General features: G+C 44.5%; 1 protein-coding gene across 3 annotated transcripts in view; it reads right to left on the bottom strand.

The window, feature by feature from the left end:
• Nucleotides 1-25,193, bottom strand: part of HRAS (HRas proto-oncogene, GTPase) — a 136,259-nt gene that overhangs the window by 80,010 nt on the left and 31,056 nt on the right. For all 3 annotated transcript variants that reach the window (XM_083373960.1, XM_083373959.1, XM_083373958.1), the window contains exons 2-3: nucleotides 19,493-19,654; nucleotides 3,824-4,002 (exon numbers count right to left, since the gene is read on the bottom strand). In XM_083373960.1, the coding sequence (XP_083230086.1) occupies nucleotides 3,824-4,002; nucleotides 19,493-19,603 (290 nt within the window). In that variant the 5' untranslated portion in view covers nucleotides 19,604-19,654. The remainder of the gene's footprint in view (nucleotides 1-3,823; nucleotides 4,003-19,492; nucleotides 19,655-25,193) is intronic.

Below are 25,193 nucleotides of genomic sequence, written 5' to 3'. Positions count from 1 at the left end.
TTCTCTCCCTCTCTCCCATTCTTCCTTCCTTCCTTCCTTCCTTCCTTCCTTCCTTCCTTCCTTCCTTCCTTCCTTCCTTCCTTCCTTCCTTCCTAATCCATTTTTACCAAGAAACCTGATGCCCACTTAACTCTTTATGAAGCACCCAAGGAAAGTTAGGGAAGATCTATCAACAATACTCTGAGGTTGCCAGCTCATTTAATAAGCTTTATTCCAGCAACAGAAACACCTCGCATTCGCTCACAGTTGATCCATGCACGCCAACAATGCTGCTGTGGACCACGGGGCAGGAAGGCACCCTTCACACGGGATGGATGGAAGACACGCCAAAGCGGACTTCGCCCCGCTGCCTTCTGCAGATGCAGCCAGAGTCACGGGTGGGGGGAGATCCAGGGCTGAGGCACACTTGGGGAAGCGCACGGCAAATTTGCAAATCACAACCAGCTGCTCTTGGGGGACGGAGGCACAAAGCCGGCCAAACAGGGCTCGGATTGGTTGACCGTCCCGGACCACAGCTGTGCTTCCACCTTTCCCAAGGCGGCCCCCCACAGACAGAGCACAGTGCAAGGAAGACGTGCTAAAGCTTGTCCCGGAGCCTCCTGCTGCCAGAAGCCTGCGGCGGAGGCATAACGGGGCTTGCAAAAAGCGGGGCTGGTGGCAGCAGCTGCTCACGGCGCCGTGAGAAAGTAGGGCAAAAGTAAGAAGGCGGAGCCTCCCGCTGCTGGAAGCCTGCTTGCAAAAAGTGGGGTGGGGGGCACCAGCTGCTCACGGCGCCAGCCAAAAGCAAGCAGGGCAAGGCCGCTATCAAGCCCCGGGCATGACAATCAACCGGGTGGGGAGGGGGGGAATCCGTGCAGCAACCCGGCTACCTGGCCTGCCAGCTGCTCGTTGCTCCTCAGATCAGCTGGTAGGCTGAGACTCCGGATTTGAGCTGCCGACAGAGTGCAGTGCAGGGAAGACGCCCCAATGCTTGTCCTGGAGCCTCCCGCTGCCGGAAGCCTGCGGCGGTGGCATAACGGGGCTTGTAAAAAGCAGGGCGGGCGACAGCGTCTGCTCACGGCACTGGCCAAAAGCAAGCAGGCGGAGCCTCCCACTGCTGGAAGCCTGCTTGCAAAAAGTGGGGCGGGCGGCGGCAGCTTCTCACGGCACTGGCCAAGAGCAAGCGGGCAAGGCTTCTATGAAGGCCCGGGCTCAAAAATCAACTGGGTGTGTGTGTGTGTGGGGGGAGATTCCGTGCAGCAAACCAGCTGATCGGCAGAGCAATGAGCGGCTGGCTTTGGTGTGTCTTCCCTGCGCTGCGCTCTGTCAGCAACTCAAATCCAGAGTCTCAGCCTCCCAGCTGATCGGCGGAGCAACAAGCGGCTGGCAGGCCAGGTAGCTGCACGGATTCCTCCCCCTCCAACTTGGTTGATTGTCGAGCCCGGGGCTTGACAGCCGCTCCTGCTCGAAAGGCAGGGTTTGGCGGAGGACAAGGCGCTCGTGCGGGGCTCTCCCAGGGGTGGCAGGCCGAACGGGGACTGGCCTCGCCCTCTCCACGCTACAGCGGCACCCGCGGAGGCGGCCAAGGGCAAGCAGGGCAAGGCCACTGCTGCTCGAAAGGCAGGGTTCGGCGGCCGGCGAGGCGCTCGCACGAGGCTCTCCCGAGGCTGGCGGGCAATGAGGGAGGAACAGGCCGATTGCCTTACAGGTACCTGGGACTCCGACGCGCCTTCCCGGCCATGTGTGCCCTGAAGAAGCGCCGATCAGAAGTCAATCCGGTTGCTGCACAAGTCCCTGGGGAGAGCGGGGTCTCGCTCTGCGCCTGCGCGTGCCCTCTGTAGCGTGCCCTTTCCAGTAGCAAGTGAGTTGGGAAGGAGCGGAGCACGGGGGGGAGGCAGGGGGAGGGGGGAGGAAGGCGACGCCACATACCACCAGCCAGGTGCTCGCGTACCACCAATGGTACGTGTACCACTGGTTGAAAAGCCATGCCTTACATTACCAAGGCTGGGGGTGGGGTAGGGGGACTAAGCTGGGAGTGGGATCGGGGTCAATAGCAATGGGGGTTGCCAGGATTGCCATCGCTGGGCAATGCAGTCACATGATATCATGCTTTACAACCTCATCACTTAGTGACAGAAATTCTAGTCCCAATTACCATCGTCCTTTGAGGAACACTTGTAGCACACTTGTGTGTAGATTTTTCTTTTCTCCTTTTAGCAGTGAGCCACAGAAAAACATATACAATTTGTTTTATTTAAGACTACTAAAATCCTATCATCAGGGTAAAGTAATGTGCATTCATTTTTAACTACTTGAAGAAATGTATTTTGTATGCAGAATTGTGTAGGACACTTATCCCAATTGCACGTTAATTGCTCATAGGTGAAAATTGACTAATCTAGTTAAGCAAATCTACATATCAATGAATAAATTAAAACATGTAATTTTTCTTGTATAGCATGCCCTGGTTTAAACACTAAAAAGCAAAAAGAGCTTTTTTTATGCATTGGAAAAGAGATGTAACAGACTCTTCCTTCTTTCAAACTTTTAATGTAAATCTTGATTCCAGATTCAGTGAACTATAACATCCAGAATGGCCATTCTGACTAGGTATGATGGGGCAAGAATTCTCTAGAGACCAGTACAGGGGAAAAACAGATACAGAAAAAGAAAAGCAGAGTGCCTCTGTAGGCCTGGAATAGTGGAACAACTATTTATTCTTTTACATTATTTTAGAAACACAGTGAAACTTAAATTCTGCCTACATCTTACCAAGTCTTTTTTTTTTTTAGGTCCATAACCCTTTGATAAACTTGCAGAGTTCCCTCTGCGTTTTAATGATGTCTCCAAAGAACGGTATTCTTTTTTCATACCCACAAATGCAACGGCCTTTAGATAACAGTCAAACGTGATTCAGTACAAGATCTTTAAGAATCAAGAAAGAAGTAGGACTCTGAACTAAAACAGCATGCACGGGATGCAGGCTTTCGCATATGCTGAATTACACACAGAGAAGGAAGCTTGTGGGTGTTTTGGTTTAGCCAGTCCTGAAACACAATCTATAGGAAAAATCAGGCACAGGAGAGAAGCGGGGAGGGGTCGCCTGTATTGACAGTGAAGACGGGTGGGGCCAAAGGATGTCGGTGCCCCTGGTACTCAGACACTCAATTGATGGGTCTTCTAAAAACAGCATGAGCAGGCGCACACATTGCTAGAGCTTCCCTAGGAAAAATATTAGCAAAGCCTCAATCAACCTATGAGAATGAGGTGGCTGGATGGAGTCACTGAAGCAGTAGGCGTGAGCTTAAATGGACTCCAGAAGATGGTAGAGGACAGGAAGGCCTGGAGGAACGTTGTCCATAGGGTCGCGATGGGTCGGACACGACTTTGCAGCTAACAACAACAAATCAACCTATTCCTCTCTCTCTCTCTCCCTCTCTCCCTCTCTCTCTCTCCCCCTCTCCCTCTCTCTCCCCCTCTCCCTCTCTCTCTCTTTGCCCTTCACATGCGATCGATACAAGTTTCCTTCCCTTAACACGTACAGCACAGCACCCTTAATTAAGGACAAAGGGAACAAACGAGAGAGGATGTCTCCTGCTACCGTAGTCACAGCGGAACACTTGAATTTGTCCTGATTGACCAGCAATTTGCTTGGATAACATTTCAGTAGAAATGTTGCTGGAAACTTTCTGCTTTGATCAGACCAAGGGGAGAGGCTTGTGTTTTTTTTTAGGATGGGCTGAAAAAAAAAGTGTTAGCCACATGTCCCCTTATTCCAAATCTCTGGTTCTAAAACAGGATGCACCCTGTCCTTTACAGGACAGGTGAAGATTATTCTACTCACCTATACTGATGAATGTCTTCAAAGGACTTGGTGTTGTTAATAGCGAAGACACAGAGGAAGCCTTCTCCTGTCCGCATGTACTGGTCTCGCATGGCACTGTATTCCTCTTGGCCAGCTGTGTCCAAGATGTCCAGTAAGCAGGTCTCCCCATCGATGACTACTTGCTTCCTGTACGAATCCTGCGGTCGAGAGAGAAGTCAGACTGATTAGGAGCGGCATCAGCACATTATCTGCATATGGTTGCTATCCCTGGCTGCTCCTCTTTTCCGCTTCTCACAAACTTAGCTATTCACCATTCAATTCCTTTTTGCAGGGTTTTTTTTTGCACCATTGCCATCTTCGCGGTTCCGAGGTTGCTGCTCTCTCCCCTCTTTTCTTTCAGAAGCTCCCGTTTCTTGACCAAGTCTCAACTACCTTCTCTCCAGGCCACTCACTCCCCCTTTTGTTTTCATCCCATGGGTCTTTCCTGTGTCTCCCAATCTACACCTGCTTCGTATAGCAGCTATCTGCCTTTAACAGCTCCTCTGGAGAATTCTGGCTTGGCCCAGCCCAGGGGTAGGCAACCTCGGCTCTTTTATGACTCGTGGACTTCAACTCCCAGAATTCCTGAGCCAGCTATGCTGGCTCAGGAATTCTGGGAGTTGAAGTCCACGAGTCATAAAAGAGCCGAGGTTGCCTACCCCTGGCCCAGCCCTCTGGGAGGTCAGTATCGAAACAAACTGGTTGCTTAGAATCCACAGTTCATACCCTGGGACGTATTACTCCGGGTTGGCCAGAGTCAGCAATCGGAACCACACTGAGAACCATAGGCAAGGGTACACAAATTTTGGGTGGCCAAGGAACCACTTTTATTGTGCCCCCTTCCAGTTATGATTGCTTGAGGGCAACAACATTTTCAAACTTTTTCTTTCCTGTTTTGAGGGAAATGGAGAAGCATAAATGTATTCTACGCATACGTTTTTTCTCTAGGTGCACTTCAGAGAAAGGATGAGTATTCATACCTCTAGTGTCAAAGCAGCAGCTCGCATTTTAGAAGCACCAATGTTCTCCCGACAGACAAGGTATTTCTTTGACACCATGCTGTTCAGACTTTGCAAACTTATTTTCTTTACTTTATTTAGCATGTACTTATCCTTTTAAAAGTAGCTGTGCCAAAGGAGGATCACAGTCATCTCCTTTGACCAATGCACATATGAGCCGGAGAGTAAATATGAACGTGGGCAAAAGCACTGGGTGGAGTTCATGAGCAATGTAACCATGACTTCCCCACCCAGCCATAATATTGTCCATCAAAATAAAATGGTAACTATTTGGGGTGGGGGAGAATCAGCACAGACCTGTTCTCATATTCAATTCTTCTGGACTGGAAGTATTCTAATTCAAAAGGCTTTTCTCCATTCCTAAATATACATCCATGTTACTTGCTTTACCTACCATTTAAAACTTTTAAAAGTATCTTTAATATTTAATAACGTTGGTCTTTTTATTTTCTAATAATTTATTTAAAAATTAACTATAGTTTATTCAGATGCTCTTAGAAAATAAAGTTATGACATTATCTTTCTGAAAAAGAAGTTGTAACTAAAAGGCTAAATACTGGAAGTCCAGAATTATTGAGAAAAATGTTACCTGCTACTGTAAAATGTTAAAACTTTTAACTACACAACATCTCACTTGTTTAAAAATTAAAAATACTTAATTATTACATTTCTCAATAGGGGGATTCCTTCCATCCCTTATTTTATTTTTTTACTATGCATTTTCTAGCAAGCAAGCAAGCAAGCAAAACATGCAATCATAGTGTCGCTCTCTCTGGCATATGCTTTTTCCTCTGGGCCTTTATTATGTTGCTCTTCACCCACTTTGAATCAACGGAAAACTATCAATACGAAGCATTCCCCACTGCTGCTCCTTTCTATCTCCAAGCTTAGTTACCTGATGTCCCTCCAATGTAATGAATGTGTGATAAGATTTTGCCCACCTTGAGGAACCCTTTAGATCAGGGGTCTTCAAACTTGGCCCTTTTATGACTCGTGAACTTCAACTTCCAGAATTCCTCAGCCAGTGTGCCTGGCTGAGGAACTCTGGGAGTTGAAGTCCACGAGTCATAAAAGGGCCAAGTTTGAAGACCCCTGCTTTAGATTGTGCTGGAATAAAGGAAAAAAATACTCTTCAAGACTGGCGCAATGAAGGAAAACCTAAGTCTATCTTATTTATGAGAAGAGGACTATGTCATGACACTCTTGTTGTCTGCCAGCATATTCTACTTCATGCCCATTGCCTATTTGTAGCTCAGCCTTCCCTAACCTTGAACTCCCCCCTCCACCCGCTTGGGAATGATGCAATGTGTAATCCAATTTTCTATTTTGTTTCTTTGTGTGAATTTTCATTGGGTTTCAACCTGCAACGATGCTATCCTGCAGGATTTGCTACTTACTTGTTTGAAAAGTGGATCTTAAATATCTTAACAGTTTAATACAACTTAAACAAGTAACTTTAGTACTTTAGTAAAGAATACATCCCTGGCCTGCTTTAGACATGCATTGAAAACCTGTTTTTCCAAGGGGCCCTTGGCTGAGGTGTTTTGTGAACTGGAGGGATGGCTGAAACTGGGCTTTATGTGCTCCCCAAATGCATGATATCATTGCCGTACTTTTTGCACTTTGACTGCACTGTGTTTTCAGTGTGAGTTGCCTTAGTCTTTCTGATCTGGCAGCTATGTAGGACAAGCATACAACCAAATGAGTGGCTGTGGCAGCAGGGATAAAATGGAAGGAGACCCCCCATTCGACCATCTTGACCTCCCAGAAAAAGACAGGTAAACAAGAGCCATCTGAATGAAGTGTTCAGATGCTATCCCAAATGATGGTTTAAAAGAATAAAATAAAACCCTAGTGACCTCTCTTTGCACGCTCCCCCTCAAAAGTCATCCCAAGGAGGATTCTCACTGTAACTTAACCACAACCTAGTATTATTGATGAAGAGCAATTAACCTTACTTCAGATGACAAGTCAAATGAAGGTTAATGTAAAACAGAAGGAAAAATTTCAAAACTCTTGGAATTTGATGAGGAACGCAATGTAGGCAAACCCGAGAGTCACTCTGTCTTGATCTTGTCAAACTGAGTTATAGTATATTATAGTTATATTATAAAAAGTTGCCGTTGATCTTATGTTAAGAAACAAACTGACCAAGGGCCAGGGACAATAAATGACTTCTAAGAAAACTTTAAGACCTGATGTCCAAGTTCCTTTTAGAAAAAGAAAGCAGGAAACTTTCGCAATCCACATGGCTTAAATCCAAAGACTAAAAATACTTCAGATTCCAAGTACCGTATATACTTGAGTATAAGCCGACTCGAATATAAGCCGAGACCCCCTATTTTTACCCCCCAAAAATGGAAAAAGGTAGTGACTCGAGTATAAGCCGAGGCTGGGAAATGCAGCAGCTCACCTTATGCTCCTCTCCAGAGATCTTCCCTCAGCAGCGGCCGGCAAAGTAGCTCGCACGCGAAACAAGCCTGGCAGAGGAGCCGGAGCGGCAAGCAGAGGCGCCCGGCCCAGATCCTGCAAGGCCCGGCCGAGACGCACCCCCAGCAGCGGAGCTGCTCCGGCTCCTCTGCCGGGCTTGTTTTGCATGTGAGCTACTTTGCCTGACGCTGAGAAGACCCGCTTGGGCACTCGGGTTGGTGTCAGTCTCCACAGGCCCTTCTCGTTTCCAGGAACGTCAAGCGCGCTTGGCTCCCCACCCCACGGCAGGGCAGGGCAGGGCAGAGACTTGCTCGCCCTTCTGACGGCCTGAAGAGAAACGAAGGGCTTGCAAACTCCCCGCGAGAAGCTGGGCGAAGTGCGCGGCTGGGCGAGTGTGTGCCTGCGCGCGTATTTACGAAAGAAACGCTCCGAGAGTTCTTCTTTCTCTGCCCTCTTGGGGGGAACTCTAGCGACTGCTGTAGCCGCGCTTCTCTTCTCGGCTCCGAAAATAGGGATTTCTACTCTCTCTCTCTCTCTCCCCTCCCCACCCCGCATTCTCCTGCCTCTTCGATTGCGACAATAAAAGGGCGAAGGGTGCGCTGGTTTCTTCCTCCTTCCTCCCCCCCTCCCCTCCCCTCCCCGATTGTCAGGTGTGGCTTTGACTTTAGTTTTTGCCTACGGTGCTAGGGAGTTGCCAGTGGTGGGATCGTTTTCGGAGTTGCGTGCTTGGCCCAGAGGTGCAAACAAAATGTTTGGAAAAAGGGGGGTGAGGTGGGGTGGGGTGGGGTGGAGGAAGCAGTTTGTGAAGCAGCCGAAATGGGGGTATATAGAGGATGGGAGGTTCCCACCGAGAGAGCCAGCAGAGTTGTTGTCGAAGCGCGTCACACGCCTTTCCAACCACCAGAGAAGGGAGGAATAAGAAAGAAACACACACACACACCAGGAAATCGAGAGTGCAGCCTTAAGTTAAAGGTGGCGGACGGGCCCATTTCCCGTTGCGAAACCAGCTGAGCCCAAGTCCACCCTTTCTTTTTTTTCCACGGCACGCTCGGTGCCTTTCCCACGATCGTGTCTCCTTCAGATCTTACGCAAGCTTCCTCGATTTCCTGGTGTGTGTGTGTGTATGTGTGTGTGTGTGTTTCTTTCTTATTCTTCCCTTCTCTGGTGGTTGGAAAGGCATGTGACGCGCTTCGACAACAACTCTGCTGGCTCTCTCGGTGGGAACCTCCCATCCTCTATATACCCCCATTTCGGCTGCTTCGCAAACTGCTTCCTCCACCCCACCCCACCTCACCCCTCCCCGCAAAAGATGCCGGGGTCGACAGCATTTTTTCTACCCGGAACAAGCAAACACGCAGGCAACCCTGCACTATTCAGCTCAGTGAAGTCACGCTTGGTTAAAAAACAGATTTAATAATAATAAGAAGAAGAAGTTGGGCTGATCAAATGTTTCAATAATGACTGAAGGAGAGCTGCTTGTACCTTGGTCTTTGTGCTGGTGTCTTGACATGCCAGTGTTTTTATTTATTCCATTTATTCCATTTGATCAGCCCAAAGTACAAAAAAAACAACAACCCAAAAACAAGGTCTAGTTTCACGGCGATGAGCGACCGGAGTGCCAATCAATTAGTTAACAGACTTCATCAGTTCCAAAATCAAGATCACACTGGCAAGCTTTGTCAGTTGTCACTCGCGGCAGTACAAATACACTAGTACGGAAAGCTGCCGTTCACTTTCGGGGGGAGGAAAAAAAAACACAACAACACCGCACGCTTTAAAAGATTGGAGTTTTGCAGCCTTTTTTCTCGGGCCCGTCCACCACCTTTAACTTAAGGCTGCGCTCTCGATTTCCTGGTGTGTGTGTGTGTGTGTGTGTGTGTTTCTTTCTTATTCCTCCCTTCTCTGGTGGTTGGAAAGGCATGTGACGCGCTTCGACAACAACTCTGCTGGCTCTCTCGGTGGGAACCTCCCATCCTCTATATACCCCCATTTCGGCTGCTTCGCAAACTGCTTCCTCCACCCCACCCCACCCCACCTCACCCCCCTTTTTCCAAACATTTTGTTTGCACCTCTGGGCCAAGCACGCAACTCCGAAAACGATCCCACCACTGGCAACTCCCTAGCACCGTAGGCAAAAACTAAAGTCAAAGCCACACCTGACAATCGGGGAGGGGAGGGGAGGGGGGGAGGAAGGAGGAAGAAACCAGCGCACCCTTCGCCCTTTTATTGTCGCAATCGAAGAGGCAGGAGAATGCGGGGTGGGGAGGGGAGAGAGAGAGAGAGAGAGAGAGAGAGAGAGAGAGAGAGTAGAAATCCCTATTTTCGGAGCCGAGAAGAGAAGCGCGGCTACAGCAGTCGCTAGAGTTCCCCCCAAGGGGGCGGAGAAAGAAGAACTCTCGGAGCGTTTCTTTCGTAAATACGCGCGCAGGCACACACTCGCCCAGCCGCGCACTTCACCCAGCTTCTTGCGGGGAGTTTGCAAGCCCTTCGTTTCTCTTCAGGGCCGTCAGAAGGGCGAGCAAGTCTCTGCCCTGCCCTGCCCTGCCGTGGGGATGGGGAGCCAAGCGCGCTTGACGTTCCTGGAAACGAGAAGGGCCTGTGGAGACTGACACCAACCCGAGTGCCCAAGCGGGTCTTCTCAGCGTCAGGCAAAGTAGCTCACATGCAAAACAAGCCCGGCACAGGAGCCGGAGCAGCTCCGCTGCTGGGGGCGCGTCTCAGCCGGGCCTTGCAGGATCTGGGCCGGGCGCCTCTGCTCGCCGCTCCGGCTCCTCTGCCGGGCTTGTTTCGCATGTGATTCCGGGCCAGGTGCTGCTGAGGGCGAGCAGAGGCGCCCGGGCAACCCCAGCAGCGTCAGGCAAAGTAGCTCGGCCGTGCGCAAGTCCTCGGTAAGTTCTTTTTTTTTTTGTTCACTGGAGTATAAGCCGAAGTGGATTTTTTCAGCCCAAAAAGTGGGCTGAAAAATTCGGCTTATACTCAAGTATATACGGTATACTTTTCTTAGCCTATGCAAAACTGGGATCTTCTAGGCAGATGGGAACTACAATAACCAGAGTTCCCACAGAGTTCTGGGATTTGTAGTACCTCTTGGTAAAGAAATTCCAAAGGAGAATCCGGGACACAAAACAACTGAGCTGCTGCTTGGTTGGATACTGATTTCAAGATGACTATCACCTTTTCCTTTTATGGGGGAAAGGCATTTTATGTCTCCATCAATCATGTATTAGCATGATTGGCTTGACAGAGGAATGATAAAAATGGTTGCTTTGTATCCATCTTCATTTACATTTACTTCTCTGTGGTTTGCTGTAGAAGGAATATGAAATGGCCAAGCAAATTTGGTTCCATTTTCCTCAAAAAATAAATAGCAAATTCTCAGTCTCATATATTTCCAAAAGCATTAAAAATTGTATCGCAAAAGTAGATCAGAAAAAACAATATTATTTGTGTAAGTATATCAAAGTAGTTTATTAGATAAGCATGATGAACAATGATGTAAGGAGGCCAAGAACTTTTTCTAAGATGAGTCTAGACAGAGAAAATATTGAATATTGGAGAGAAAAAAACAAATTTTATCTAAGGGGAACTCTGTGAAGCAATCTGGTGGAAAGAGCAGTTGCATTAGAACTAGTATTTATTTATGTATGAGATTTAGAGGCTCCAAAGTGACTCTGAGTAGCTTACATCAAATAAGAACAATCAAAAACAATGGGGAAGGGAGGGGAGGAAGGAAAATTGGAATTTGATACCTGGAAACATCCCCATCCTGACAAAAAGAGGATAAGTATATCTCCTCCTACAGGAATGGAGTGGGGGATGAGTCCCCTGAATTTTTCAATCAAAATATACTAAGTCAAGGTAAGAATTTCCATTAACAATGGAAGGAGGAGACTGGACAGCCATTTGCCTGAAATGGTATAGGGTTTCCTGCCTGAGCAGGGGGTTGGACTAGATGACCTCCAAGGTCCCTTCCAACTACTTCTTCTTCTTCTTCTTCTTCTTCTTATTATTATTATTATTATTATTATTATTATTATTATTATTATTATTATTATTATTATTATTACTATTACTATTATTATTGAATGCATCTGTGAAGCCGCTTCCCAGCTTCTACAGATATACTCACAGTTGGTTCATTGTTAGTTAAAGGTAGTTAGTATGTGAACATTTTAACAATAGATCAAATATAGATGTCACACAGGATTTTTCAATTAAAGCAGCATCTATACAGCATGTAGTTTTCAATCATTTAGCAGGGGCCACTATTAGCCTTTAAAAGACTCAAATGGATATTTTCAAAGTTTTCATATGATACAAAGGGATTAAAAAACAGATCACCAGAAAACAGTCCACTTATTTTCTTCTGTTATTGAATAAAATCTTGGGTCTCTGGCCACGCATCTGAAACACTGACTTATCCAGTGCAAGATGCAGTACAATAATTTCCAGATATGCCTCATTAGCAGATCATCAATCTATAGGAGACAGCCTCATTTCTCAGTTATTTTCAGGTAGTTCTCTCAATTTACAACGGTTCATTTAGTGACCATTCAAAGTTACAACGGCACTGAAAAAAGTGACTTATGATCGCTTTTCACACTTATGACCGTTGCAGCATCCCCAGGGTCATGTAAACAAAATTCAAATGCTTGGCAACTGACTCATATCGATGACAGTTGCAGTGTCCTGGGATCATGTGATCCCCTTTTGTGACCTTCTGAAAAGCAAAGTCAATGGGGAAGCCAGATTCATTTACCAACAGTGTTACTAACATCTGCAATGATTCTCTTAACAACTGTGGGAAGCAAGGTCATAAAACTCACTTTAAAAAATGTCTCACTTAGCCACAGAAATGTTGGGCTCAATTGTGATCATAAGTCAAGGACTTCCTGTAATACGTTCTTATGTATATCAGCGTGTCAATTTGAAAAAAAGGGAAATCTTATTACTAAATTCTAAGGCCTGGAAAAAAAATTATTTTTCTACAAAACTGTCCGAAGTTTTTTTTCCATTTCCTGTGTTCAAAACAGTTTGTAATCATTAAACCGTATCCATTTCAACTATTCCTATAATAACGGCACACCTTCGCATTAAGTTTCTAGTCATAAACAATGTTTTTGTTTTCTGTTGTGGCACTTTTTGGATCAAAAAAAACATTGGTTGAGAATACTCGTTTTAAAACCAAAAGAAAACAAAAAAAATATATCTGATTCCAGATGAAAGCAAGGTAATTACTGACATCCAATGTGAGGAAGAGCAATTTTACACAGAAGGGGAATGTTGCTGTTTCATTGTTGTTGTTTATTTATTTATTTTTATTTAATAATATTTATATACCGCCCTTCTCCCGAAGGACTCAGGGCAGTGAACAGGGCAAGAATAAAAATACAAAGTTACAAAAATTAAAAAAGGATTAAATATATGCCCACTAAAAACAGTCAATACAATATTAAAACCCCAATAAAACAACAGTAAAAAACCCCACCAATCCCCCATCAGGCCAGGCCGGCTTGTTCGAATAAGAATGTTTTTAGATCGTGGCAAAAGGAGCAAAGATCGGGCGCCATCCGGAGCTCAACCGGTAACTGATTCCATAGCTCCGGGAATCAGAGTTGCTGTTAGTTGCGAAGTCGTCTCCGACCCATCGCGACCCTATGGACAATGTTCCTCCAGGCCTTCCTGTCCTCTACCATCTTCTGGAGTCCATTTAAGCTCACGCCTACTGCTTCAGTGACTCCATCATTCTCTGTCGTCCCCTTCTTCTCTTGCCCTCAATCTTTCCCAGCATTAGGCTCTTCTCCAGTGAGTCTTTCCTTCTCATTAGGTGTTTCATTAGCTTGATACAAATTCAAGATCTCAAAATATTCTACACTGTATTTGAAGTAGCAGATGTGCTCCTTTAAAATTACATAATTCCACATGTCCTAGGTCAGGGGTCCCCAACCGCCAGTTCATGGACCACTATCAGGCCACGGCATGCCAGCAACTGGTCCGCACAAACAAGCAAAGCCCCATCTGCAAGATGCAGGCAGCACAACAAAACCATGCACCCTCTGGTCCACAGAACCGGTCCCTGGTGCCCAAAGGTTTGGGGACCTAGGTGAACAATTAAGACAGATTTTCCTAACCCAGTGCCTTCTAGCTGTCTTGGACTCCAGCACCTACAATTCCCAAAAACAATGCAGGGTGCAAATTGGTGTATTAAAATCCAACACATCTCAAGAGCACCAAGCTTTGGGGAAAAAACTACACTGAATCTTTTAGAAATGCTCAAAAGCTGCAAGCCGAAATGATATTATTTTCTAACTCTACTATGGGCTTGGAAAATAAAGAGATTGGATTAAAAGCAAAAAATACCTACCAGGCAAGTTGATCTGTACTAGCCTACATTATTACCTCCATTTAGTTGCAATAGAAAAAAAATCTTTTTTTGACCTCATCTGCCAAAAAACAGGAGCCACACACATCTGGAAAACTGCCCTACAGTACTGGTCCTTGAGGGTGGTGGCTTCAGCTTGGCAATTGTGAACAAGAGGGGAAGACAGCCAGATTCAACTGAGTCAACCACCAAACAAAAGCCATTCAGGCCCCCTCCCCAATTTTCTCATTTAATTTTACTGATCAGATTTTATTACACTACTCCCAACTGACCTTCCTGAGAACAATACAGGCTACTGTTTTGCATTTTAAAATGACAAAACCAGAGACTTAAGCTACAGAGGCCGCAGGATGTGCAAGTGTGTGAGGAGAAGGAGAGAGAGGGGAGGAGATTGAGAAGAGGGAGGGAGAGGGGAGAGGGGAGAGGGGAGAGGGGAGAGGGAGAGAGAGAGAGAGAGAGAGAGAGAGAGAGAGAGAGAGAGAGAGAGAGAGAGAGAGAGAGAGAGAGAGAGAGAGAGAGAGAGATCTTCTCCAGACAGCTTATCCCTTTCACCAGCTTATCTGCCTCCACCGAGGACAGAAAAATGCAGCAGTGGGATGTTGCAAATGTAACCTTTCTACCTCTTTCTTTGTAGGCAAATTTGAAAGAGACACCAGAGACTGTTGAAAGATGCCCCAAAGTAAAAAAGCAGGCATGAAACACAACCTTGCAACTACTGGCAAGAGCCATACCCATGCACAATGACACTTTCCTCTAAACACCTATTTTTAAAGTGATATCAAGATATCAAAAAGTTGAAGGCTTCCATAAATAATAAAACAGTTGTCTTGTTCTTTAAAGCCTAATCAGAGGTTTCACAACAATAAGGGCCAGTTCATAAAGATGAGATGATCAAAGCTCTCTTGGGATGAATTCACACAGCCTGACATCATCCCATCAGGATGCAGGTTCCAACACAATATGTGTGCTATTTCCCCTCAAAAATCTCCCTTTTCCGTATTTCTATAATAGATCTGGTTTAGCAATCAAAAAGTATTACAAGGGCACAACACAATTGGTTTTCCTCGGGGCACTTTTTGAGGTGAAAGAGTGAGCTACTTTTACAAACCAGAAGAATCATGTTGGGGGTTTGTCTGTAAGCATGTGAAACTAACTACAAGAGAATAAGAAGGATTCCCCCTCCGATAAGGAGGAGTTGTGAAATTGTCAGGCTTCCTTAGAGAAGCTGGAAGGGGGTAAGAAACATTTTGTATACTCCACCCAAGAAACTAGTGGGTAGAAATAGATGTAAAAAAAACAGAATTCCAATGAAGTGCACAGGGATAAAGGAATGATAGTTTTAACCTGTGCTGTTGACCAAAAATTGGTTGAAAAGCTCCCTCAAAAGTCTCAGCTGTGCCTCAAATAAAAGACTAACTACAATGCTAAAGGTTGCCAAATTTAAAAAAAAGGAATAATCTTTCTAGTATTACTTCTCCTGCTGCAGTTACATATTATCCACCTCTTGTTCACATTCTAAATATAGCAGATCTTGCGCAGAATTATTTGTCACATGCAGCTGCATTTTGAAAAGCTACCACCATCACAACCCTGCCTCACACACAGACAAGCTCTGCTGCAGATCTGGATGCCTGGGCCATACCATCCCAGTCTATAAAAGGGGGTCCGACTATCCCTTGAAGAATTCAGTGGATAAAAAGAAAACATCTAAGGCAACCCTCACCAATGATGTCCACAGAGCTCTCGGGCCTGGAGACAAATCTCTCAGACGAGACCCCAAACTGTGGGAGACCTGAGGCACCAAGGCTGTCTCCCAGGCTGCAGCCACCGAGGGTAGGCTGGTGAAAGAGCGAGGAAGACTTACATGCAGTATCTTCCCCACTTCGGCAGCTGACTTGAACCCACATAGGTCTCCCCACCGCTACCCCTTCAAACATTGCAATTGAGAAGATGAAGGAGAGAAACTCAGCAGCCCCAGAGCTGATTCGACAAAGGCAGCAGAGGAGGACCTGGCCAGCAACCGTTCCTTTTGTCTCTTGTGCCCTCAGTCACTCTCTGCTTCTCTACACCATACTTTTAATGCAAAAAAGGAAATGGAGGCATGTGGTGAGGTACTGACAAGGGGGAGCCCAAGCTCCACTTTCTGCCTGCCCCAAGGTGATTGTCTCCTTTGCACTTTGTTTGCCATTGTCTCATTAAGACCAGGGGTGGGCAATTAATTTTCCCAAGGGCCACATGGGACTGTTGTGGAAGCCTGAAAGAAGAGGGCCGCGATGGTGCATAGGCATGCACGCACATGTGTAAACTGAAAAAAAGAACAACAGTCAGTTCAAAATAACAGCAAGGCAGTTGTATTGTGTGCATGGAACACACTTATATCTATTTGATTTCTAATTCCTGGCTGACCTCACGCAAGCCAGACAAGGACAGTTAAAAGGCCAGGTGTGGCCTGGTGAGGGAAGTCAAGTGCCCAGATCTGCATTAGACCCTAAAATCTCCACTGGGGGAAAAAAAAATCCAAAGCACAAGTGACTCCCCCTCCCACCTTTCTGCTTTCTTGCATCACAGCAGTTGACAATGAACATATAAACTCTGCTCACATGGCACCTGACAAGCTCAAGAGAAGCTACAAGAATTTGGATTTCTAGTTTACGTCAGAGGTCAGCCATAGCCAGCTCACATCTTATCGGGAAGTGAGCCATTCCTGACAAGAGGTGACCACCACGGTGGGAAGGTAACGGCGTTCTGTGCGCCCTTGGCGTCTAGTCATGCCAGCCACATGACCACGGAGACGTCCTCGGACAAGCGCTGGCTCTTCGGCTTTGAAATGGAGATGAGCACCGGCCCCTAGAGTTGGAAACGACTAGCACTTGTGTGCGGGGGAACCTTTACCTTTACTTTACTTACATCAGTTTAGGAGGACAGTGCTAATCTCTCGTTTACAAACTGTTCAAACAACTCTCATATGGTAGTTACGCACTACTTATTAAATGACAAGGATTAAGAAATCTCTAGAAATGTAGCCAAATTTACTACTATAGAAAGTAAAAGATTTGCTTCCTTAGGTATACCTACTTCAGGCATGAATAGGTTTTTATTGTATGGGTATGTGTTTTTCTGTTTTAGCTTCTATGTTTGGCTTGTGACAATATTTTTAAAGGCCTAAACTATGCCCTGCAAAGAGTCTGGGACCGATGGTATTCTGAGAAAACCCTAGGGTTACCATGGTAACCCTGGAATCCTGAACCAGACAAAATTAGTATAGATGCCAGTATAATTGTTCTGAGATTCTCTAAGAATAGAGAACAGAGAATCTATTTCTAGTCCACCAACCTAGTCCACCATCAAGGCCCCTACTCTATTTTGTAGGGTAGGATGCCTGGTGAGACAAATCCATAGGTTTTCGATAGCTGGCTGCAAGCCCTCCTTGCTCCTGCACATATACAAACACCGGATAGCACAGGAGTCAGTAGACAAGTTATCTCATAAACTTAAGTCAATGTGGAAAGAAGTTCAGGAAAAGCATGTCAAAATATTGAACATTTGTTGTTAGCTGCGAAGTTGTGTCTGACCCATCGCAACCCCATGGACAATGTTCCTCCAGGCCTTCCTGTCCTCTACCATCTTCTGGAGTCCATTTAAGCTCACGCCTACTGCTTCAGTGACTCCATCTAGCCACCTCATTCTCTGTTGTCCCTTTCTTCTCTTGCCCTCAATCTTTCCTAGCATTAGGCTCTTCTCCAGTGAGTCCTTCCTTCTCATTAGGTGGCCAAAGTGAGTTTGAACTTCAGGATCTGGCCTTCCAAAGAGCAGTCAGAGTTGATCTCCACTAGGACTGACCGGTTTGATCGCCTTGCAGTCCAAGGGACTCGCAGGAGTCTTCTCCAGCACCACAGTTCAAAGGCCTCAATTCTTTGGCGCTCAGCCTCTTATGGTCCAACTTTCACTGCCATACATTGCAACTGGGAAGACCATAGCCTTGACTATACGCACTTTTGTTGGCAGGGTGATGTCTGCTTTTTAATGTGCTGTCTAGATTTGCCATGGCTTTCCTCCCTAGGAGCAAGCGTCTTTTAATTTCTTGGCTGCAGTCCCCATCTGTAGTGATCTTGGAGCCCAGGAAAATATAATCTGTCACTACCTCCATTTCTTCCCCATCTATTTGCCAGGAATTGAGAGGGCCGGATGCCATGATCTTGGTTTTCTTAATGTTAGCATTGATCATACTCCATCTTAATTACCTCACTATAAATAAGGCTGGGAAATTCATGTGATAGTTTCCAAGACTTTGTATTTATCCCATACCTTACTAAAATCTCATACTTCCCTTTTCCTTGGTCTTGCCCAATTTGGGGGTGGGTGGAGGTTTATATAATTTTTTAGTACTGTCTTATTCCAACATTTACTAATCACAAAGTGAGAAGGGAAGTCAGCATTTGTTGATGGCAGGGGCACAGTGAGAAGTCTGAAACATCTAGATCCTGGAGTTCTTAGATAATGTACTTATTCCCTTTCAGTATCCTTCTCCTACTTTCACCTTAAGAAAAAGCAATAATATAGCTGTGCCAGAATATCCACACAATAGATTACTATGCTAACCCATTTTCTTCCTTCTAGAATACTGCAAGTTCTCTCATGCTGATGGCACACCACTGCTGTCACTGCAAAAGGAGGGTAAAATTATATGTTATTCTTTTGCAAAGCAGCCCCATTATTCATTCTGATGGATAAAAGAGCTGATCAAGAAAGGCTTAAGTCACTAACAACATGCAACTCCAGTTTTCCTTAAATATTTACCAACTGCATACATGGATTTCATTCAAGGAAAAGGGGTGCATTGTATAGCTTGTTTTCTCAATTAAGACCCATTAAACAGGCTGCAGTTAGAAAGCCCATATATGATTTGCCTCTATCAGACTGAAAATATCAAGCTAGCTGGCAACAAGTTCCTTTTTTTGGTTTGGACCCTAGTAAAAATCAACCAGAAGATGCACTCTTCCTGGTGAAAATAAATGTGGCTTATTGGAAAACTACAGTTCTATTTTTAAACTATTTACCTTTCCAAAAGAGAAGCCAGATGCATGCATTAGGATATATCGGTAGGCTGCTCAGCTTTCCTGATCTATCACGGATCAGTCCTATGATACGGGTATAGCACGATCCCTAATTTATAAACTTTTTCTCTGTGTATGTGTGAGAGAGACATAGAAAGAGGGAGAGAGGGAGGGAGGGAGAGAGCGCATATGATGGGGGAATTTAAACATTTCCTCAACAGGAGAACATTCCTCTGCAAAGTCATGTAATGGAATTTCAAGATGATCCAATTCATACTTAACAGACCATGTAGATTAATACAATGTAAGACATACATTAACAGTATATAACAAAGCTAGCTTGGATTTCCAAAGTCCACAGGGCCATCTTAACCATTAACAAAAACATCTCAAGGATGATAAATGACGCTTGCAGCAAAATGATAGAATGCCAAAGCTGGTGCCTTTCAGAGGAACTGGACTGCAATTTCCCATTACCCACAACCAGCATGACCTTGAAATGGCAACTGTAATCCAAAGCATGCGAAGAGGATCGGGTTGTAGAAAGTTGTCTAGTTTAATGTGTCTATTAGGTTTTTATTTTTCTTTCGATTACCTATTATCACGTTTAGGAAAGAGAAGCAGTCTGCTTCTCATTCTTCATTTACATTTCTGGTGGAAAGAATGATTAAATTCAGATTATAAGCATGGATGGAATACACACAAACATTAAGGCTAAGATGGAAGAAGACAACCTTTGTGAAGAAAAGAGCAGGTTCCTCACCTCTATGGTAGGGTCATATTCATCAACAAAATGATTCTGGATCAGCTGAATAGTCAGCGCACTTTTCCCAACGCCTCCTGCTCCAACCACCACCAGTTTGTACTCTGTCATCTTCTGGGCTACCCCAGCTCAGGGTCTGCTCACGACACAGGTGCCTGGAAACTATATTTAAAAAAAAAAGCATATGAAGATCGTAACAATCAGGCAAAGTGTTTCTCCCCATATCCCAAATGATTGTCATTCATGCTACAGTATCTTGCGAAAAACAGTGACAAAAACAACCAGGAAAAACTACAGCAAAGAAATCAAAGTCAGAGCCGTAGCTGCAGGTAAGTACATCCTTAGATTCTTTTCATTATATAGACAGGGTAACCACAACATCCAGAAGCTGTGAAGGGGAACAGAGCCCTCTGTCAAGCAGTGTGTAAAATAAAGACAAGGCAGGCAAAATGCGCACGATGTGGGGAAAGGAGCTATTCATTATTCAGAACCAGTTAATCAGTACTTAAAATCTATTGCTGGCCTGGTGCAGTGAACACAGTGCCAGGTTGAGCTATGAAGTTCTCCTCCTGCAGCTATGCCTTACTTAAAACGTATGTGGCTGATGCAACTAAGATAAAGGATACTTGGAAATATGAAACTGCTGCAAGTGAAATAAAATGCCGGCTCCTCTTTTCATGCTGGATATTTCCCATTTCTCTCTGCTCATAAAGAATATTTTCCAAATCTGGAAACAAACTACTGGATACATTTCCTAGACATTCTAAATGTTAAAAAAAAAGGCTTTTAAAGGGTAAAAAATTTGTAGACTATTAACAAATTGCTCCAAATGCTGTTTCTTCTCCTTTCATATATGTGGATAGCATGAGAAGCTATCATAGATACAGCCTGCAGCAATTTCCACAGAGGAACTGCAAAAGCATTGCTACAATCATAGAGATCTATGATGCATCCTGATGTCACCAAAATTGTCCCCTCCCTCTCCTCCCCCCACCAGACATATATTTACTTTGTGCTGTATGCTGTATGAAGGAACCTGGCATAAAGGTAGAGCTAGAAAAGAATAGTAGTTTGCAATTTAAAGCATAATAAAGAGTAGCTACAGAAACTACATCCAGGGTTATTATTGTCAAACATTCTGAAAAAAGCCTGAAAATATCATTTTTTTATTTATTTATTTGAATTCCATTTATATCCCGCCCTTCTCCGAAGACTCAGGGCGGCTTACAAGCTTAGCAGTAGCCTTCATTCTATGTACATGCCTGCTTATTAGGGCTTTCACACACACCCCAAGCGGCATTATTACCAAGTCAGCTTAATTGCCCCCAACAATCTGGGTCCTCATTTTACCTACCTCGGAAGGATGGAAGGCTGAGTCAACCTTGAGCCTGGTGGGATGCGAACCTGCACTGATTGCAGGCAGCTGGTGTTACTTAAGGAGGCATTAGCCCACTGCTCCACCAAGGCTCATCAGCCAAGTATTTTGTTTTCCCTTTATTTTCTTGATATACACTACACCCAGTAGGATCTCAGAATACTATACACATTTAAGAACGGTTGCATATGTCAATGGAGAGCTTACAACTTGGTCAAATTACAGATCCAAAGAGTTGCAGAACCAGTATGCGTGCGTGCTTCTTAAAATAGTCTTGTTCCCACACAGCCATATTTTTCACCTAAATTGCAGCTCCAGCTGTAAAGGTGAGCTATCCATTTATGCTTCAACCTGTCCTCCTCAATACTGGCTCTGAGAATTGCAGATCTTTCTTCAAGAATAGAAGACTGACTCTTAAAATGTCCTGGATATAAATCATAATGTGTAAGGCTTTATTTAAAAATAATGTATATTTATTGTTCTGTTTATCTGTTCCTTTCACCTTTCTTGGCTGGCATAATCCTCAGTTTCCAAATCATAGTTAGAATGGGAATCTTACATTTCCCAACTGACGTTTTTCTTGACTGAAGAAATCATGCCAGAACAAGTTAATGTAATCTGCCCAGAGAAGTCTTTGAATTGGGAGGATTAGCAATTGAAATTTTAATAATAATAATAATAGTAATAACAACACCACCAATACATTTTCCTCAAAAATAAATAAAGTGTTTTAGATCAGGGCTTTTTAATCTTATCACCCATTGAACCACTTTTAAGATATGGCAATATCCGAGTACCATCAGTCGCCTAGCAAGGTGTCAAAAACTTGACCAAAAAAAAAAAAAAAGGAAAAAAGTAATGAAGTACAGATAGTCCTCGACTTATAACAGTTGGCTTAGTGACTGTTCAAAATTACAATGGCACTGAAAAAAGTGTCCCCCAAGCCACAGCCGAGCAAGACACCTGCCTGCCCGGTGGTGCTCTTCCTCCTGTCGGAGGTTTTCATTCTTGTGAGCATTTCTGTTGAGGATTGGTTTCTGGAGTGGGGTGGGTGTGGGTGTTTGGTTTTTAATTTCCCCCCCCCCACTGGGTGGTTGCAGCAGGTTTTGGTCACTTCACATGACCCTGGGACACTGTGACCGTCATAAATATGAATCAGTTGCCAAGCATCTGAATGTAAATCACAAGACCCTGGAGATGCTGCAACATTCCAGCTGATCGGCGCTTCTTCTGGGCTCAGCAGAAGCACCAGGATCAGTGCCGAGCTCCAGCTGGAGCCTGGCACTGATCCTGGCGCTTCCACTGAGCCCTGACAGCCCCAAAGAAACGCTGATGCTGGCACTTCCACTGAGTCCTGACAGCCCTGCAGCTCCAGCCATCTCTTGCTCAGGCTTGTATGGTGCTGCCATTCCCCTCCCCCACTACTTTTCTAGGATGGTCACATACCACCTGCCAGGTGCCAATGTACCACAGGTGGTGTCCGGACCACTAGTTGAAAAGCCTTGTTTTAGATGACATAAATGAATGTAAGGAAGAAAATCTGCTATGAATTAACAATGACAACACTGACGATGATGATATCCATTCAGTCATGTCCAACTCTTGGTGATTCTATCTTCTGATCTGCACAGCATCTTTGAGTTGTTCTATGCTCTGGCTGGTGTCAGCTTTGATAAGGGGTCTTCAAACTAGGCCCTTTTATGCCTGGCTCAGGAATTCTGGGAGTTGAAGTCTGTGAGTCATAAAAGAGCAGAGTTTGAAGACCCCTGGCTTTGATAGTGTCTAGCTGCCATGTTCTTTGATTTCCTTTTACCGCTAACTCTTCCAAATATAATTGCTTTCTCCAGGGAATTCCTCTGCAGGACATGGCCAAATAAGTGAGACAACATTATAATAATAATACTTGGTAAAACTCAATTATTAATCAATACTTTGCTTTTTGTTTAATAAATCTATTTATTAGCTTTTTAATTTATTAATACTTAGCAATACTCTTCCATTTTGAGTAAGTACAGGTCAACGTCAGAGACAACTACCACTGTATTTTATTTATATAGGACTCATTCTTCTACACTACCATAGTTACCTGCGTTTTGTTAACACTGCAAAAAAAAATGGGGACAGAGCTAAAAGACTGCCTGTGTCCCATTTGTACAGAGTATACGGTAGAAAACTAGTCTGCTTTTCTATGAGACCAAGATTCCCTTGGATAACAAAGGAAATAAATTAAGGAGAGGGACATAGTTCATTCTGAAAAGAGGACTACTGTTCCCCAGTTACTCCCATCACATCCATAGCTTATTACAAAAGGAACAGAAATGAATAAAAATGACCAGATTGAGAAGCAAGTAATACATCTGTTAAAATTCAACCCTATAATCAACTTACAATGCTCAAAATGAATTAGGAAAGGACCAATCCAAACCAGTCATGTATCTGTTCTTATCTGTTCTTCCAAATTACGAATTAACACTCCAAACATGGCAGAGGCACCTAAGCAATCATTTTAACAAATTTAATTTCTTAAATATGCTACTTTGAAAAGTTGTTTTTCTACGACAGATCCACCACAGGTCCTTATTTATTCCCTAAAGATCTACTAAATATTTATGCCTGAAACAGATCTCATTCCTATCTAAATGTTCTTGCATACAGAAGGAATGCTGAGCAGGGGAGAAGTTAGCTTTTCACCACTTTCTGGAACCAGAAATATGAAAAAGATTTGCTCTGATCCGAGATCCCCAAATCCTTGCTACCACCAAGTGGGATTCTATAATTTTCTCCTGTGATTTTCTTCTTGGAGGAGCTAAATCTGTCTTCCACTACCTGGAAAAGACTGAAGAGAGAAGAATCCCAGAGAAGATGTTAGATTTCCTATAACTAAGGCAATTCTCACTGCAGCTGGCTCTTAGCAGTTTACGTCAACAAAGTAAAGTGAACTCGTAAAGAGGTAAACAGAAAGAGCTATTTTCCTATCATTAGTCATGTTTCACACACATATCAACAAACTGGTTCTTTGGATCACAGAGTAACTAGATTCCATGGTACAATTAGAATTTCATTCACGTACAAAGTATTTTCCACCCACGTGGGCCACAGTGAGGTCCCTTTGGAACACAAGGTGATCCACGAAAGAAGACAGACTACTGCAAATGAGAAACAAAAAGTACTTTATTATGGAATAAACTAGGTCTGTCAAATGACACAACCTTTTGCTTTGGGTTTTATAAATACCAGCATGTAATCTTGGATACACACCTATGTCATAATACAGCCAAAATTAAACAGCTTTTAGTAGTGCTGAATGATAAAAATCCCTGTAGAGCCCCCTCCCCTTTTGGCCAGGTCGCATAGCAGCCCCGGCCACCTCTGATCTGCAGGCAAGCCTCAAAATAAAGGTACAAACAAGCCACTTAAACTTTCTCTGTCCACATTGACACTTGAGCTGCAATTGATTAAATGCGCCTCTTCAGTACCAGCAAACATAAAACAGAATGCCTTCCAGATAAGGGAAATGTCTGCACCCTAACGTTAGACCCCTCACAAAAATCCAAAAATCCATGCAAAGATCTGCATAAGATCAACACACCCCACAGGGCAAGAAAAGATTTTTTTCTCCCCGGTTTTCACATACCTCCAGGCAGGGATACCTTTATTTATGCATCTAACATGTTTCACATCGAAGTCTATAACTTCACGTTTAAAGTCCATTGTTGCTATAAGTATTACCACTCTCATCTATTAATTTGGTAGCCTACCTTCAATTGCTATTCTCTATGTTAAGCCAAGTGAACAAATCTTCCTTTTCAAGCAGTTGCCTAGCGTGTTTATTAGTCACCCAGCTTGAATTCTAACCCAGAACCTTTTCTTCTAACAATTGGCAACCACTAAGGGACTCAGAGACTAACTTGGCCAATGCGAAACTTCATCCAGCTGGCACCAGACCATTTGTCTGGAGGGTGCTGCCCTGAGCAATGCCTGCAATGGCACATAGTAAAGGGAGTTTTTGATTTGGGGCCAAGCAGCTTGAACTGGATGACCCAGTGGGTGACTACCTCGCAAATTTGTATTTATATGCCCAGTGAATGAGTGTGTGTTGCTGCCCAGCATCTACATCCCACGTCATCCTCAGCCACACCCCAACTCCTATGAGCTCATGTTGAGCCATGATTGGGAGACCTTGGAAAACAAGGTAAATTGACAGGCTGTGAAAGGCTAAGTGGGCTTCTGTCTGGGCAATTGCTGGTCTAGTCCCCTGCCAAGTTGAAATAGAAAAGGGAGTGCCCATACTATGTTTAGGGAGTCCTCCCTGAGTGTGAGGTGCTT

Source organism: Vipera ursinii, assembly GCF_947247035.1.
Source record: "Vipera ursinii genome assembly, chromosome: 1".
NCBI lineage: Eukaryota > Metazoa > Chordata > Lepidosauria > Squamata > Viperidae > Vipera > Vipera ursinii.
Note: the sequence above shows the minus strand (reverse complement) of the source record. Positions and strands in the feature narration are given on the sequence as shown.